Genomic DNA, 19,270 nt, shown 5'->3' on the forward strand with positions numbered 1-19,270 from the left:
ACCTAAACGCGTAGTGAGGGTGTGCTGGGAACGACTAGCAGAGGCCCCAGTCCGCGAGATCTTCAACGCACACCTCCGGCAGAGCTTCAACAGCATTCCGAGGGAGGCGGGGGACATCGAGTCCGAATGGACCATGTTCAGCGCCTCCATTGCCGAAGCTGCTGCATTGAGCTGCGGCCGCAAGGTGGTTGGTGCCTGCCGTGGTGGTAATCCCCGAACCAAATGGTGGACACCAGAGGTGAAGGGAGCCACCAGGCTGAAGAAGGAGTCCTATTGGGCTTGGTTAGCCTGTGGGACTCCGGAGGCAGCCGACAGGTATCGACAGGCCAAGCGGAATGCGGCTCGGGCAGTGGCTGAAGCAAAAACTCGGGTGTGGGAGGAGTTCGGAGAGGCCATGGAAAAAGACTTTCGGACTGCCTCGAAGAGGTTCTGGCAAACCGTCAGGCGTCTCAGGAGGGGAAAGCGGTGCTCTACCTGCACTGTGTATAGTGCTGGCGGAGCGCTGCTGACGTCGACTGAGAAAATTGTCAGGCGGTGGAAGGAATACTTCGAGGACCTCCTTAATCCCACTGACGCGTCTTCCAAGGAGGAAGCAGAGTCTGGGGATGAGGGGAATGACCCGCCAATTTCTGGGGGCGAGGTCACTGAGGCAGTTAAACAACTCCTTGGTGGCAGAGCCCCTGGTGTTGATGAGGTCCGCCCCGAGTTCCTGAAGGCTCTGGACGTTGTAGGGCTGTCCTGGTTGACACGCCTCTGCAATGTTGCGTGGAGATCAGGGGCAGTACCCGTGGATTGGCAGACCGGGGTGGTGGTCCCCATCTTTAAGAAGGGGGACCGGAGGGTGTGTTCCAACTACAGGGGGATCACACTCCTCAGCCTCCCCGGGAAAGTCTATGCCAGGGTGCTGGAAAGGAAAGTTCGTCCGCTAGTCGAACCTCTGATGCAGCAGGAACAATGCGGTTTTCGTCCTGGTCGCGGAACACTGGACCAGCTCTTTATCCTCTCGAGGATACTTGAGGGTGCATGGGAGTTTGCCCAACCAGTCTACATGTGTTTTGTGGACTTGGAGAAGGCATTCGACCATGTCCCTCGGGGTGTCCTGTGGGAGGTGTTGCGGGAGTATGGGGTGTCTGGCCCATTGCTACGGGCCATTCGATCCCTATACAACCGTTGCAAGAGCTTGGTTCGCATTGCCGGCAATAAGTCGGACTCGTTCCCGGTGGGTGATGGGCTCCGCCAGGGCTGCCCTTTGTCACCGGTTCTGTTCATAATTTTTATGGACAGGATTTCTAGGCGCAGCCAAATGGCGGAGGGCTTTCGCTTTGGTGGCCTCAGGATCTCATCTCTGATCTTTGCAGATGATGTGGTTCTGTTGGCTTCATCGGGTGAGGGCCTCCAGCTCGCACTGGAGCGGTTCGCAGCCGAGTGTGAAGCAGCGGGAATGAGGATCAGCACCTCCAAATCTGAGGCCATGGTTCTCAGCCGGAAAAGGGTGGAGTGCCCACTCTGGGTCGGGGATGAGGTCCTGCCCCAAGTGGAGGAGTTCAAGTATCTCGGGGTCTTGTTCGCGAGTGATGGGAGAAGGGAGCCGGAGATCGACAGACGGATTGGGGCTGCAGCTGCAGTAATGCAGACGCTACACCGGTCCGTCGTGGTGAAGAGGGAGCTGAGTGTAAAAGCGAAGCTCTCAATTTACCGGTCGATCTACGTCCCTACCCTCACCTATGGCCACGAGCTGTGGGTAGTGACCGAAAGGACGAGATCGCGGATACAAGCGGCGGAAATGAGCTTCCTCCGAAGGGTGGCTGGCATCTCCCTTAGAGATAGGGTGAGAAGTTCGGCCATCCGGGAGGGGCTCAGAGTAGAGCCGCTGCTGCTCCACATCGAAAGGAGCCAGCTGAGGTGGTTTGGGCATCTGACAAGGATGCCCCCTGGGCGCCTCCTGGGTGAGGTGTTCCAGGCATGTCCCACCGGGAGGAGGCCCCGGGGCAGACCCAGGACACGCTGGAGAGATTATATCTCTCGGCTGGCCTGGGAACGCCTTGGTGTTCCCCTGGATGAGCTGGAGGAGGTGGCTGGGGAGAGGGAGGTCTGGGCCTCTTTGCTTAGGCTGCTGCCCCCGCGACCCGGCCCCGGATAAAGCGGATGAAGATGGATGGATGATTTATTGGGTGAATATTGACAAAAAGCCTTATAACCTAGAAACTAGAGTTCTTACAAATGCGACGTGTATTGTCAACATTTAAAAAATACTGTAACATTTGACCTTTGGCCTCTCCTTCAAAGTCAGATAAGGTCAAACTTTCATGTCTTTTGTCTTTAAAACTTAAAATTCTACGGCACTTGTTTGCATTGGCATCGTTTAGGTAGTCATGCTCACATATGGGGATTTTAAATATCACATTATAATCTGCATCTGAATGTCACACCACAGTTTTTATCTGTGATATCACTTTTACATTTCACATCTGCCCTTTTTTCAGGTTGGCCTCAAAATTAGTAGAAATAAAGTATTGTCATTACAAAGTGAATGAGCTGCCCAGTTATCTACAAATGAATACCTATTATCCATTATCTACTCCAAAATAATGTTTGTATACAAAATGCAATGCTATTCCCTAAAAAGTAAATACGGCCCAGAGAGTGAGGTGCCTTGGCGGAGGTTTGCAGTCTCCGAGTGCTTCTTATATTTTCACTGTAACCTGATGTACATTTGGAATATACTGCATATACAAGTGGGCTTAGGCCACGGGCACAACACAAAATAAATCCATATAAGGCAGTACCAGAGTGCTGCATAAGCATCTCTGACCAATACATTGTCCAAAAATAGGAAATAATTTATCTTTATAATCTTCACTCAGCCTTCCACTGTCAATAACGAGATATACACATGACCAGAATTTACATTAAAATACCAGATTAATGGACCTAAAAGCTCATAGTATTCTGATATATTTTTCAAAGCTTTTGAGACAAAGTCTATTTTTTCAGTTCTGAGACACTTCGTGGATAATTTATTCTGACAGGTTTCCTGATTTGATGTGGGGAAGCACAACAGAGATGCCATTTCGTGAGCAGGTTCAGAGTCTGTGGTGTGCACATGCAGGCATGTAGGAGGTTGATTTAATACACAGCAAGTAAACATGGCTCTCATCAATGCTGCATTTAAAAATATATCATAATGTGTGTTTTTTAAAAAGACATTCAAAGCTGTACTTGGATCTCAGTCATACACACTGTGTCGTTCTCTCAATAAGACTGAATGTAAAGCTCGTTTATTTAGAAGAAAAGTACTTTAAGAGATTTTAAGTGCTTGAACCATGAAAATTTCTGACTGCTTACATTTAAGACATAGGCTACTGTCAATGGAAAATTGTACTTAGTAGTCAGTATAATCTTTTAATGATATAAGTTTGAATATTGGAAGAATACTGCATGTAACCATTTGTGTTTAGAAGTATATAGTTGGTGGCATATTGGAAGGATGTCTCATCCTAGGAAGTCTGTAACATTCCAGGGTGTTCTGGCTTTCACCCCCACATCCTAGGAGCATGGGAAAGGTCGTACCTTGTTTTATTGTTTTACGGTAGGATTAACGTAGTTATATCTGTTTCCAGTCTAAGTGCTTTTGTTTAGATGAACTGCTGGACTTTAAGTCCAGCAGGTTTAGGGAAGTCATTTATGGGGTCACACTCTGACACACACACACACACACACACACACACACGTACACCTTCACATTCCAATGTAAGGAACAAACGCTCACTGAAGTGTATAAATAAAAGACCAGGGCAGTCCTCAGGGTCAGTCTCTGAGACTCACTCTTGAGTGTGAGTTCTGAGAGCTGCCCTTGCTAGCAAGTAAATCGGTGTGTTTCTCTTCTCTGATTCTCTACTGAAGAAGTGTTTTAGAATATATCTCTTAACAGCTACGTTCACACTGCAGGCGAAAGCGTATCAAATCCGATTTTTTTGACCCTATGCGACCCATATCCGATCATGGTGTGACAGTGTGAACGGCACAAATCCGATATTTTCAAATCCGATCTGGGTCACTTTCGTATGTGGTACTGAATCCGATACATATCCGATGTTTTAGAAAGCGACCGCTGTTTGAACGGTTATGTCGCATTAAATCGGTCTTTTACGTCACTGACACAAGACAGACGCTAATTATCAGCGCCGGAGAAGCGCCTGAGAAGACATCGCGAATGCTTCCTGGCCATCCGGTGTAGATGTCAGTGAAACTGTTGGGAAGACAACGTGAACATTTTATTTGTACTGTATAATCTGCAGATTCTGACAGAAATCTGCAACTATCCTTTGAAGCACCGCTCCTCTAAAACAGCAATAAGGATAATTATTAGGTTATTTACATTATTATGTAAATAACAAAATAACTTAAAGCAAAAACTGGGAAACGTAAAGTCCGAAGTCTTTATATTAAGGGCCATCAGTCAAACAATACTGTTTGCTCTGGGTCTAAACAGAGCGCGTTGTGTGTGGCGTTTTCTTTTGCACATGCGGGCCGCTTTGAGCGTTCACACTAGAGCAAGTTTGCTGTCGCATTTTATCTGTAGTGTGAACAAGCAGACAAAAAAATCGGATTTGATCAAAAAATCGGAATTGAGCATTAAGACCTGCAGTGTGAACGTAGCCATAATGTTGGTTTTTAGGATTTTTGAAACTTTCTCAGATTTTTTGCACTAGTTTGCAGAACAGAGGTTTAGTTGATGCCATGTATCACAGTTAAAAATCAAAAGCTTTAATCCAGCCAGCTGTGGGTGATTAACAGTAGATCAGACAGCGAAGCAGACAATTAAAGTGAGCGGCAGGCAAAATCCAGAAACAGTCCTAGGTGTCATTCACTGTGAAAACAAAGAATAGTACAGGGACAATAAGAAACTGTAGGCAGTAGTTGGAAAAGCTCGACTGGTGTGAATATGGCACGCTTGCAACAGGAAGTATTGCACCAGGGGTATAAAAGGAAGTCTGACTGGCTAATTGGGAACAGTTGTAGCAAATCAAACACAGATAAGAACTAATAAAGGCAGGTAGTAAAATTATGCAAAGAGACCAGAGTTCTATTGAAGAAAGTGATATTAATGGTTAGTGGCCTCTGTGATGAGTTTAAAAGTCACCCAAAGGTGGCTCTCTCTTTGTTATTTAGCTCGATCACCATGGTAACTAATGATGAACACATAACTCGGTTAGAGTTCAGATTTTTTTCTTTAAAATCGGCTGTAAGCAGGATCTTTCCTCAGATTCTTTTAGTGTCATAAACATGTATTCTGTGCTATAGGAACACATTTTCGACACGACATACAATGCTAACAGCACCACTTGAAGTGGTGTGTCATATTTGTGAAGACCTAAAGAAATTTTTCATTTGGAATTTTATTGTCCTGAACAAGAAAATAGTGGAAACCGCAGACAAGCTTTAAAACGCGATTTATGGTTTCTAGATGTGCCTTTGCACTATGACGATGAGTGCTTGTCAGTAAAACCAACATTAGATTCAGCATTACTGCAAACTCGGTGCACTTTGTTCCTTTATAAATCTGCCTGTGGTTGTGCAGGGTTCCTACCCTGCAAGCGGATGTGAAATTAGCAGGACGAGGAAAACCACTGAGGCCGGAGAGCCCATTACTAAACACAGAGAAAACACAGATCAATATCCTCCCCATTCTCCGGTCCTAATGTCTGTGATTACAGGACAATAAATATCAGATTAAGGAGAAAAAAGGGTAGAAGGAGATGGTAAAGAGACCAAGAGAGGTGGAGGGGAGGGGGCGGGATGTTTTTATCATCGTTAAAAGGAAGACAAAATATGTAACGGGGGATGGGAAGCTGGCAAGGGAGGGGTTGTCTAAAATTTGAACGCCCTCTGTTTCAACTTCAAAACATGCAGACATCAATGTTGCATTGTATCGCAGTGTCAATACAGAAAAACACTTTCTAAAATCATAAGAGAAGAGGGATGTAGCGGGAAAGATGAGTCACCGCGGAGAACGAGCCGGGTAGACAGAAACAGGCCAGAGGATATGATGCGAAGAAAAATGCTCTGTGAGAAGAGCTGAAGATGAAATAACACTGCTCTCTCACTTTATGGTCTGTTATAACGTGCTAAACATATTCAGTATTCTCAGTCTGGATTGCCAGCATTTAAAAATAACAGTGGTTGTGTTCAAGCGACAAACATACGTCAGGAAAATTCAGCAAATCTGTCTCGTGACCAGGACTCCCACTTGATGTGTCCCACATTTTAAAAGGCTGACAGACAAGACGAGCTTAATTCAAAGGCTGTGAAGAAATCAGGGTGACTGGGTGAAGCTGGTGGAAGGCAGTTCCTTGAGTTTTTTGCTTTTATTTTTGTGAAATTGATATATTTTACTCATAAAACATTGTTGGAGGTTTCATTCTGTTTTGGATGCCAGCGATGTGGCAGTACAGAGAACAGTGCGCACGATCTGATATCGTCGTGTTGGTGTTGTTCCCAGATCATCATACTAAAGGTTGTTCCAGGATCAACATTGCAAGTGACCAATCAGAATGTTATGATGTCATACTTTTGCGACTTCGGGAAAAACCGGCGTAAAACAAAAAACTGTACTTAAGCTGCGAGAAACCGCCTTTGTCCGCCGATCAACGGACCCTAACCCTTTAATAAACGGTAAGCAGAATTGATATTGTCCTTGCAACATTGGAATTTCATAAATGCACGAATGGGTTGGTGCGCAAAAGAATAATGTCACAATAATGTGATTGGTCACTTGCAATGTTGAACCTGGAACAACATTTTCATGATGATCTGGGAACAACACCAACACGACGATATCAGATCATCCGAACAGTGCAGTCGTCTCACAGCAAGAAAGTTCTGGAATTAAAACTTTCTGAAGAGTTTCTTCCTAAAAGACAAGCAATGTTAGATGAAAAGGGTTAGGGGTTAGGGTTAGATGCTATTGAAACAGCATTGAGTGGTGCATTTTTGGTGAGGTTCAGGATGGGTCTCTGAGGGTACACTATTTTAGTGATAGACTGTGATAGTGCTGTACCATTAACCCTTTAAAGCCGGTCAGAGCGGGCACGCTCTGTTTTGCGTAACTATTTTTAAATCCCGGTAGCTCTGCAACCACGTGAGCTAGCGCAATAATTTTTTTTGCATATGAAACCGGAGGAGTTGTTCTTACATCTTATGCCATCAGCTTGTCCTCGGTCACGGTTTCCTTCCACATATAGCTTTGCAAAAACTGCATAAAAAGCGCTTGCAGCAACAAAAACATAATATTCCAGAAACACGCTTTGCCGATCCGATCAGCTGTTTGTAACACTTCCTACATTGGAATAGACATCAGCACGAAGTATCGCATGTCCGCCATGACCTGCCCGAAACTGGAAGTGACGTCATTTTCGCGGAAATGTAGTTTTTTTACCGTCTGGGCCTCAATGAGCCTATACTGGTGTTTTTAAAAGTTATGTTTGACTTTATGACTTTCTGTGTCGTTTCTGGGATGCTTAGGACTCATATTGCACTGCTGGAAATAGTTTATTTTGATGCATATGCTGCTTTTTTGCAAATTTGCACTATAATATTTATTTTCGTTTTTCCTGCAGTGTATAAAAATTGGTGTATTTCAAAAATAAAACTATGAAGACACTCAAAATAAATTTCCTGTGGTGGGAAACTATTTTGTGCAACTTTTTTGTATTTACAGTTTTGAGGGATAAGCCTCTTAAATTTCTCTAACTAGAAATATATGTTAAAAAAACAAAAACGATTTTCAATTTTTTTGTAGTTTATTGCACTTTTTTGCAATTTATGTAATTACTATGCACTTAATTCATACATATTATTAAAATTTAGGCTGTAATGGTTGTATTGATGTATAGCAACTTGAAATACTCCCAAAAATGGCTCCACAGCATGTAAAAATATAATATAAGCTCTGGCGGACTTGGTTCTATGGTAGGTCTTAAAGGGTTAATGTAACTTTCCCACCATGAATATATACCTACTGGAACCCAAAGATGATTATCGACAGATCAGCAGCTAGGGTCAAAAGTAATGCAACATAAAATTAAACACATGAGTGTAAGAAGGTTTTTTTTTATGGAGAAGAAACTTCCAGACTACAGCTCAATGATGGTAAGACAGGAATTTCAGATTCAGACAGCTGCAGGCGCCACAGATCAGCAGTCAATCCTGTTATACTCTGAAGTCTGCCTGCAGGAAGCATGCCTCGTTGGTACATTGTAGTACAGTCTCTCTGCGGACAACCCTGTGCCGTCATAAAAAATTAACAGGCACACGGACATTCGCTCCCAAGTGGACCCTAACAGACTCATAGACCCGGAAACTGCAACACACCTTTAAGATTTCCCACATTATTGCGCACAGAAAGAGCCACCCTGCTCCCTGTCAGACTTTTACTCCTGAAACCAACTAAATTCAGACTGCTTTTATTTTCTTCACAGGGGAACTCCCTGCTCTTCCTGCCCAATGTACTGAAGGTGTACCTCGAGAACGGGCAGACCAAGGCCTTCAAATTTGAGCCCACTACCACAGTCAAGGTACTCTGTAGCGATACTGGAGTGTGGCATTATAATGACACACACCTAGCAGCTCTAGCAGAGTTTCAGAGTTGAAGCTGAGGCTCGTGAAGTAGAAAAAAAGCTCAGATTTCCTCCTGAGACAAAAACTAAATCAAAGTTTTAAACTAGACCCTGTAAAAGTGTGTTTCTTCCTGAATTTCAAGCTCCACATTAAACTGTAATCATATATAACGTTGAATTGAAGTTACCAGAGACAGCCGAGTGATTTACTCACTTCCTCAGCAGTTATTAGTATTAAGCATGCATTTGTTTCCTGGATTTGACAGCTACTCTAAAACTTTCTGTTACCACTCTGAGACCTTAACACCTTAACTCAGCTCACCTCAGCAAATGTGTTCCCTGACGTTATAAAATATTATCTCTGAAGGTGTAATTTTCTTTGCACATCAGGACATTGTGATGACACTGAAGGAAAAGCTTTCTCTGAGCCGCATTGAGCATTTCTCGCTAGTGCTGGAGCAGCAGCACAGCATCAGCAAATTGCTGTTGCTACATGATGAGGAGAGGATACAGCAGGTATGCACACACAGACACACACAAATTACATTTAAACAAAAAAAAGTATAAAATGCATTCCAAATAATATAAGCATCTGTGTTTCTGCAGGTGGTCCAGAAGAAAGAGGCCCATGACTACAGGTGTTTATTTCGTGTTTGTTTCATGCCCAAAAACCTTCAGATGCTGCTGCAGCAGGATCCCGCTGCCTTTGAGTACCTCTACCTGCAGGTAGACTGATGAATGTGCACACTGCTGGGCTTGTCAGATCACTACTCTCTTTTATTATCTGTTATAATTATTGTTTTTCTATTTAAGGATATTAATAGTTACTTTATTCATATGAAATGGCTGCTATTAATATCAATTCTGATTAATTGAGTCACTGCAAACTGACCTAAAGCATCAATAGGAAAACAGGATTCTCAACTCTGAATCAAATCAATTGGCAAAGTGTTGTAACACTTCCAAAAGTACACTTATTGCTGCAGTTGGCTCATTTCACCGTGATGCAAATCATCAGACTGAAAGGTCAGCTTGTTTGTAAATGTGCAGTTTTTCATTAAATCCCACCTGCACCATGATTCTCTTAAAAGAAGGAAGTTTGTGTTTGTTTTAATACCAAAGCTGACCCTGCTATTTTGGACGTTTTTCTCCAAGTAGCTACAAACTGCTGCAAACAAGACAAATCAGTTGCTACTCAATGATTAATTCTGATGTATGTTGTCTGTTTGTGCTAGGGGGTGAACGATGTACTGCAGGAGCGTTTTGCAGTAGAGATGAGGTGTAACACCGCCTTGCGACTTGCTGCACTACACATTATGGAGAGGCTAGCGAGCTGTGGACATTCACCCAAAACCAACCTGAAGATGATCACGTGAGATATAGACACACCTTTATACGTGGACTGTACAGAAAACGTAGCTGATGTGGAAGTGCTGTAAACCTGCTTTCTTTGTTTGGTCAGAAATGGCCGACAGTAGTCGCAAGAAGACATGCAGTTGTCTGCGTTAAAGCCCTCAGCTGCCTGTGTCTGCGACTGTAGTAACATACTAATGTATTGTCAGAGGGCATGAAGCTGCATTTGTGAAGGTCCACCACTAATAGTTACATGTTACACTACAGCTCATGAGAAATGTTGTGTGCTGTCTATGGTGCTGAAATTATAACAGTTTAGTTTGAGTGTAATAAAACGTTATTAACAAAAAATTTGTTTTTTTATCTTCAAATGTTCAATAAAAACATGAATCGCTAATTCATAACGAAGAAAGCTTTGTAACTACCCTTCAAGGACCTGCAGTTCAAAAAAGCACCCTTTCAATAGCCAAACCCATCTTTTTCCCAGAGCTATCACCGTAGTAAATAAGCACAAAACAATTAAACCTGCTTAACTATACTTGCCATTGTCACTATATTATGCTGCTATTCATACTATCATTATATTATGCTGCTATCCTGTATATATTGTACTTATTATTGTCTGAGTACTACGGTTGTTTTATTGTACTTTTTATATTTTACATTTATATTTATTTTGCATTTTGCACCAAGGGAGTGGCACTCCAATTTCATTGTACTTTGTACAATGACAATAAAGGCTATTCTATTCTATTCTATTCTATTCTATTCTCTGATTGGATTGTTAAATTTGTGATTGACATGACATTGACCAATCAGATGAAAGGAAGGAAAATAGGGGCAAAATTTGTACTTGTAACTTGAAACTTGAGTGCAGAGTTTCACACCTATTTTTTTTGACACACACAAATCTTTTTTACGCACACACAAATTCTTTTTACACATACAAATCCTGATTTACAAGTACAAAATATTTATGACCGTAGCCCATAGGGACCTCCAGGACAAGCTACTTTCAAAGCTACGTGACCGTGACAGCTCATTATATCACAGCGGATTGCGATATAATGAGCGGTATGTATTATTGTAGGGTCTACCTTACAATATAAAGAGCCGACTGTTGTTGTGATTTGGCGCTTTATAAATAAAATTGAATTGAATTGAGTGGTAGATACAAAGACCTATACTGCCCTATATTGTACCATAATTATAATTTTTTTAATAATTGCGTGGAATGAGTCTTCAGTTGAATGTTTTTAACAGGCAAAAAAATATTTCAATAAGTAAATGTTACATTTTTGTCTTTTTTCTTTTTTCACTGATCCGATCCATGACTTAAAACCCTGATCCGATCCGAACCGTGAGATTTTTGATCCGTTGCACCACTAATATCAAATGCAAAAAATATGGCATGGACATCAGGTACAGGAAGTCTTAATAGCCATCCATCCATCCATCCATCCATCCATTCGCTTCCGCTTATCCTTTTCAGGGTCGCGGGGGCGCTGGAGCCTATCCCAGCTGTCATAGGGCGAGAGGCGGGGTACACCCTGGACAGGTCGCCAGTCTGTCGCAGGGCCAACACACAGGGACAGACAACCATTCGCACTCACTCGCACATTCACACCTAGTGGCAATTTGGATTATCCAATTAACCTATCCCCACAAGCTGCATGTCTTTGGACGGTGGGAGGAAGCTGGAGTACCCGGAGGGAACCCACGCAAACACGGGGAGAACATGCAAACTCCACACAGAAAGACCTGATGGTGGAATTGAACTCAGGACCTTCTTGCTGTGCGGCAACAGTGCTAACCACTGTGCACCGTGCTGCACCGTCTTAATAGCCCATTTTTCAATTTGATGTTTGGAATTGGTTTGATAGTTTAAAGGTACTATTTGTTTGTTCTGACCAGCACATTTACATTAATATGCTTTAAAATACGTTTTCCTTAATAAAGTTTTATTATGCTCAAATTTAACTGTTCAAATTTCAGGACCATGGACAGAGCACACAGCTTTCTCATGAGCTGTGCTCTAACACGTTTTTTATTTCGAGCCTACACAAATTCAGCTGCGTGCACGTTGACAGATCACAGATAAACACAAGACTCCCTCATGAATTTTGTAAAACCTTTTTTTTCTAAACAAATCACAATTAACAACCTGAGCCTGCCCTATTAGTGCATCGCCTGCAGCTAAAATCATCTTTTAGTTTGGGACCTTGTGGAGCCTCTGAGCCTCTTTTTGTTTGCAATGGTGATGAATAGTTTGACAGATGAAGTCAGGCAGGAGTGTCTTTGGACTTGCAGACAACATTGTGATCTGTGGTGAGATTAGTTTAAACAGCTGGCCTCTACCATTTAAAGCAGAAGACAGTGCACAAGAGAGTTGAAGAGGAAAGTGGTTGAAGAGGTTGGAGTGGGTGGAGACAAGTGTCTCAGATAGCAGCAATAGTGAAAGGTGAAGTTTACAGGATGGTAGTGACACCTGTCACAATTTATGATTTTAAGGTGTTTAAGCAGGGCTTGGCAATCTCAGTCCACGAGGGCCGGTGTCCCTGCAGGTTTTAGATGTGTCCTCGAACCACCACAGCTGATTTAAATGGCTAAATTAGCTCCTCAACGGCTGTATCCCAATCCAGGGTCTGCAGCCTTAAAGGCCGCATTTTAAGGCCGATTACGTCACAGCAATGTGACGAAGGCTGTCCCAATTCGAAGGCTGCTCGAAATGCGGCCCTCAAATGCGTCCTTCATTTCCCTGAATTTTAAGGACGTGGCGGTGTAGACTTCGTGGCCCAACATATCCCAGAATGCATAGCGCGGCGGTGGGTGTGGATAATTTTGCCGAAAAAAAACGGCGGATGAGGGAAAACTTTAAGTACTGAATATTATGTCACTTATTTATGTGCAAATGTTTAATAACGAAGAACATTAAAACATTCCTGTTGGCCACATGTCGGCAAAGTTATGTGACATTAGTGACGTTTGTACTAAGTTGGTTTTAAAGCCTTTACTTCAAAATATACGCCGTTCAATAGCTGAGCTTAATCTTACAGAGAATGATCAAAGCTCATGTAGAAACAAACAAATGAACAAAAGATTTTCTCCTTCATTTCTGTCAAACAAAGCTGTATGAAACGTTTCCAGCTGCTAGTATCATGGTTGCTAGGCAACCTGGGCAGCACAACGGAGGCTAGACCGTCCCATTTCACAAGCCTCGCACTTCCGGCCTTAGCGGTCTTTAAGTACGCGGCCCTTGAGGATCGTTGAGGCTGCGTACTTTAAGGCTGCAGACCCTGAATTGGGAAACAGCCAGCATGTCCTGAAGTTCTCCAGAGGCCTGGTAACGAACTAATCATGTGATTCAGGTGTGTTGACCCAAGGTGAGATCTAAAACCTGCAGGGACACCGGCCCTCGTGGACTGGGATTGCCCACCGCTGTGTTAAGGGTTTTATTGGGATTGTTCAGAAGGGAGAGTATTAGAAATGAGTACATCAGAGGGACAGCTCATGTTGAGTGATCAGGAGACACATAGATGCAAGGCTGAGATGGTTTGGACATGTGCAGAGAAGAGATAGTGGGATATACAGTATATGTTGAAGAGAAAGACCATGGATGTAGTGAAGGAGAACATGCAGAGGGTTGGTGTGAGGGAAGAAGACGCAATCGAGATGGAGGCAGATCATCTGCTGTGGCGACTCATAAAGTGAGCGGTCCAAAAATGAAGACGACCACAAATCTCTTTTTGCTTAAACGAGTGCCTTTCCCTGTTTAACATGCAGGTTTAACAGGCTAGTTGTTTTGTGTGTGAAAAAGTTTTAATATCCTTTTAAACAAAAACAAACCCTTTCAATCTGCATTTGTGTGTTTCCCTCAGAAAGACTTGGGGCATAGAGAACTTTGTGTCATCCACCTTGCTGAGGAACATGCGAGAAAAGGATCTGAGAAAGGCCATCGGCTACCACATGAAGAAGAGCCAATCCCTGTACGATCCCAAGCAGAAGGGCCTGTCAGTCGATCAGACACGGATCAACTATCTGGAGGAGCTGAGTGAACTCAAATCATTTGGAGGGAAATCTTTTGGTGCCACCATGATGGTAGGAGTTGATCTGTATACTTTTGTTTTTGAGATTTGGTTGTATTTTATGATTTGAATCATCTTCTTTCTCTGCACTTTCTCCACCTGCTCTGTGTTGTTCAGCTCCAGGACAGGGAGTCGATGGTGACCCTATTAGTGGGAGCACGGCACGGGGTGAGTCAGATTGTCAACCACAAGCTGAGCATCCTGTCCTCCCTCACAGAATTCACCAGCATAACACGCATCGAGCTGCTGCCTGAATCGGAAAAGGTCAGCCTGGTCAAAATATACCTGCAGGACATCAAGGTGAGACCTAAAAGGATACACACCCAAACCTAATATGCAAGAGGAACAGAATAACTAATTTGCAACACTGTAAACACTTTCCTGATGACATTTCCTGTAGGGCTGCTCAATTAATCGAATTTTAATCACGATTACGATCTGGGCTTTCAGCGATCATTAAAAATGACTGAGCCGATTATTAGCACCTCCCTCGTGCTTTACTCTCGCGCTGCTTCGTGTGGCAAATCGAGCGCACCTCTCTGCATTTCGAACACGCGTCACAACAATTAAGAGGACCAGAAGGAAGCTCGGAAAGCTAAGCAGAAGTTATTTGGTTGGTTGGTTGGTTGAAAAGAGAGGTAAAAAAAAAAACTTCAGTGGTGTGGAAACATTATGGGTTCGCGGAGAAACCAGAGGAGTTGTACTTACATCTTATGCCATCAGCTTGTCCTAGGTCACGGTTTCCTTCCACATATAGCTTTGCAAAAATCGCATAAAAAGCGCTTGCAGGAACAAAAACATAATATTCCAGAAACACGCTTTGCCGATCCGATCAGCTGTTCGTAACACTTCCCACATTGAGACAGACGTCAGCGCGAACAATCGCATGTCCACCATTTCCTGCCCGAAACCGGAAGTGACGTCTTTTTTGCGGAAAATGTAGTTTTGTACTTGTACGCCTTAAAAGCCTATACTGGTGTTTTTATAAGTCATGTTTGACTTTTCTGAATAGTTTCTGGGATGCTTAGAACTCGAATTGCACTGCTGGAAATAGTTTATTTTGATGCACATGCTGTTTTCTTTGCAAATTTGCATCATAGGATTGTTTTTTGTTTTTCCTGCAGTATATAAAAATTGCTGTATCTCCAAAATAAAACTATGAAGACACTCAAAATAAATTTCCTGTTGTTGTAAACTATTTTGTGCAACTTCTTTGTATTTACAGTTTTGAGGGTTAAGCCTCTTAAATTTCTCCAAGTAGAAATATATGTAAAAACAAAAATGATTTTCAATTTTTTTGTAGTTTATTGCACTTTTTTGCAATTAATGTAGTTACTATGGACTTAATGCAGACATATTATTAAAATATGGGCTATAACAGTTGTATTGATGTATAGCAACTTGAAATGCTCCCACAAATGGCTCCACAGCATGTAAAAAAATAATATAAGCTCTGGCGGACTTGGTTCTATGGTAGGTCTTAAAGGGTTAAATAAATATAGTCAAATAATCGAGATCTCAATTTCAGTGAAAATAATCGTGATTATCATTTTTGCCATAATCGAGCAGCCCTAATTTCCTGTTAGTTTTGTGAGCTATGATCAATGTTAGTCAAAATGTCACCGGATGAGGAAGCCATCTCCCACAGTTTGTCACTCACCCAGCTTGACGTTTAGGATAGTCCTTCATTAAATAATGTCTTTCTCACATTAGCTAGATATTTTATATCAACGTCTATCCACAGTCCATCCATTTTCGTCAGCTCTGGAGGTTTCTGCTTAAGCTGGAAACTAATTAGTATTATTTTTCATCTCTTTATTGGTGCATTTTGTATTTAGCACATGTTGTTTTGATTTGCATGTTTCTCCTTTTCATTAGGTGAACATGAGTAATTGATCCTTATCAGTTTTGCAGTTTGGAAACAGAGTTTTGTTCTGTTTGGATGATTGTTAATTAGCTTTAAAAGCTCTCCTAATAAGCTGCTGACTTCCAGACCTCCTTAACTGCTTAAGCACAATATTAATTAGCATTCATCTTAACGCGACCCACCTTTACTGCAGTGTTTTAATGAATTAAGATGAACAATTTCTGTTTTTCATAACCTCTTTATATTATTCTCTGCACCTCCTTGCATACAATATGCAAACCTCAGCAGAAACAGTGGTTGAACTTTATGCTAAGTGCCTTTACACTGCTGAATTGTCTTTCCCCTCAACCTCTCTTTCTCCATTCTCTTTCATAAAGCCCATTACTTTACTACTGGAGTCAGCTGCGGCTAAGGATATGTCCTGCTTAATAGCAGGGTACTGCCGAGTGTTTGTTGACCCTGACCTCAACGTCTTTCCCTGGATAGACGACTCCAAGAAGCACAGAATCTCTGCTGAGGAAGGTACAAAGACAACAATGCATCCATCACACCTGTAACAATCAATAAATGTTATCTCGTTTCAATTTGGATTCGTGTTCACAGGTTATGTTTCACGGTGTGGCAGTGACTCCGATGAATCCTCAGACTTGGACATGGAACCGCTGGTCAACCTGGTGTCTGACAAGAAGCCCCGCCTTCGAATCAGATCTTCATCAGATCCAGATGGACGGAACAGAAAAGACAGTCGGAGAAACAACAAAGATGAGAGTGAAAGGGGAGAGAAACCTGGCGAGGATAAAAGACTAAAAGATGAAAAGGGTTCTGACACTAAAACAGAAAAGTTTCAGCTCGATAAGAATGACGAGAATGAAAGCTCCGAGCACAGGAAGGAGGTGAAGAGCGTGCAGGATTGTGGACAAATAGAGATCCACGTAACGGACAATGATTCGGGGAGACATGCTAGACAGGAAGGGGAGATGGGATGTGAAGAGGATGTGCGAGCAGCAGAGGAGGAGCCGTCTGTATCAGATTCATGCCATACGGACTCTCGTGTCCTCACCAGCGTCTCCAGTGACACTCTCGATGGCCTGGAGGAAGATGACTTGATATCATGCTCCTCTTCCTCTATCCACGCCAGTGCTGCTTCACAAAGTCACGCCAGTGTCCACTCTTCGTTTCACCTCCACCCTTATTCTCATGGGCACGTACAGCCTCACCTGCTTGCCCCACCACCTGCGCACTCCCATCCCCTGATTCACCTCACAACTCCTGACAGAGGAGGAGGAGGGGCCTGCAGGAGATCAGGCGATGGAGCCGATCCCCAGCTCACCTCACCCGTCTCCACTTCTTCTCAGAGCCTTGCTGATGCCCAAAGAGCTTCAGGTAACCTCTGCACCGATGACAGCTCCCTGTGTTTCGCGGAGCTCTCCCGCCTCGTGGACTTCCTGCCGAGCCCTCCAGAGGCCAGCGAGGAAGACGACGACGAAGAAGAGTTGAGGAGGAGGAGGAATGCGTTAAAAGAAACAGATGGGGGAAGAGAGGGAGGAAGTGTAAGCAAGGAAGGTGGTTTTAAAGAAGATTCGTCATCGCCTTCCCCGTCTTCAAACGCAGACTTTGTGTTTAACTTTGTCCAGAGCGACGCACGCTGCTACTACAACATCTGCTCCAACATCACCCCCGACAGCGCACGCAGCCTTTCTCATAAACAGAGAGAAGAGAGGGAGGAGGAGACTCAAGATGAAGACCTGGAGCCAATACCCATCCTGCACCCGCCCCCTGGCTTTGGAGACAGCAGCTCTGATGAGGAGTTCTTTGACGCCAGGGATCGTTTCACCTCACCTGAAGACCTGACATCAGGCGCTGTACCAAGAGGTGATTTACTTTTCACTGTGAGGCTGATCTCAAGAATTTTCAAGTCTTGTATATTGATCAGAAATAAAGGTTGTAAATTCTGCTCTGTTGCCATCTAGTGGCTGAAGTGGTTACTCCCTAAAAGAGTTAGAATATTTACTGGATTACTGAAAATGTTACATAATTGCCAGAACATGTTACATAATTGCCACACCTAACAATAATGGTAGATGTGGTCTACTGATCCTGATGACACTCTAATGCAAGAAAAAAACTGCCATTTCCTTTACTGCATCAGTCCAGGTGGGATAGAAGTACAGTCTAACTACATCTGAGGGCTTTTATGATATGCCTCAAATAAATATTTCCAAAGTCCACTACAGTACTTCATACCGTTATTCTACTACATTTAAGGGGTTATGTTCTTACGGATTACTTTCCAAAGGCAAAGAATTACAGGGGATTATTATTGGAAAATAGTACCAAAGTGAATATAATCTTCTATAGCTGCATGTTTTCTCCACACCCCATTAATATTCGGAAGACAACTCGTGTTCAAATTCATGGGCTGCATCCTCCTGAGGCCGCATTTGTAGACCGATTACGTCACAGCGACGCGCCGAAGGTTGTCCAAATTCGTAGACTCCTCCGAATGCAGCTGACAAATGCGTCCTCCTTTTCCCCAAATTTGAAGGATGGGTCGGGTGTGTCCATCGTGGCCTACCATATCCCAGAATTCATAGCGCGGCCCAGCCAAACTCCAGTTTCCAACAATGGCGACCGCTACTAAGTTTTAAAATTACTCTTACTAATCTTTCTGGGTCACAAAATAAACTTTTAACATATTTTCAGGCGAGAAAGTAGCTGTGTAAACATCAAATATCTGCTCGGTTTATCAAGATATCGCATATTTGCAAAAGTGCTTCAACGTTTTCGGAGACGTCTGCTACCCACCAGCTCGATAGCTAGCCGGGAGCTCGAGGGTTACTGATGCGGCCGAGAACAGCACAACTCCCGGCACATCATTTTCAGATCACCGCGGACTTTCGCTACTCGGGTTAAACGTAATATATAAGTCACTTAGACAACCTAAAAATGTTATTGTTGGGGTTTTTTCAGTGTTTTGTTTGTTCGTGAGTAAATCGGTTTGGCTGAGATTAAAGTTATTAGATTAGATAAAATAAAACTTTATTAATCCCTCGGGTGGGTTCCTCCTTGGTTTTTACACAGCTGACTAAACGTCAAATAGAAAACTGATTAAACAGAAGCATGACACGGTCGAGAATTTACACCAGTGTCCTGTTATATTTTAGTTAGCAAGGAGCAGACGGCTGAGTTTATTAAACTCCACCGAGACAGCGGTGACGCTAATCAGAAGGCTAGACCGTCCAATTTTACAGCCGTTTACTTCCGGCCTACCCGACCTTCTGAGGACCCGGCCCACGTAGACCGCGAAGGCCGGGTCCTCAGGAGGATGCAGCCCATGAATTTGGACA

The 19,270-nt window shown here is 43.2% G+C and overlaps 1 protein-coding gene across 1 annotated transcript in view; it reads left to right on the forward strand.

The window, feature by feature from the left end:
• frmpd1a (FERM and PDZ domain containing 1a) overlaps positions 1–19,270 on the forward strand; it is a 60,979-nt gene that overhangs the window by 35,804 nt on the left and 5,905 nt on the right. Inside the window, exons 8-15 of the mRNA XM_087842112.1 lie at positions 8,481–8,576; positions 9,009–9,134; positions 9,225–9,344; positions 9,854–9,990; positions 13,850–14,069; positions 14,174–14,356; positions 16,301–16,445; positions 16,527–17,795. Coding sequence (XP_087698238.1) covers positions 8,481–8,576; positions 9,009–9,134; positions 9,225–9,344; positions 9,854–9,990; positions 13,850–14,069; positions 14,174–14,356; positions 16,301–16,445; positions 16,527–17,795 — 2,296 coding nt within the window. The remainder of the gene's footprint in view (positions 1–8,480; positions 8,577–9,008; positions 9,135–9,224; positions 9,345–9,853; positions 9,991–13,849; positions 14,070–14,173; positions 14,357–16,300; positions 16,446–16,526; positions 17,796–19,270) is intronic.

The sequence above is a fragment of the Neolamprologus brichardi genome, chromosome 6 (genome assembly GCF_056152115.1).
Source record: "Neolamprologus brichardi isolate AB-2024 chromosome 6, ASM5615211v1, whole genome shotgun sequence".
In the NCBI taxonomy this organism is placed as follows: Eukaryota; Metazoa; Chordata; class Actinopteri; order Cichliformes; family Cichlidae; genus Neolamprologus; species Neolamprologus brichardi.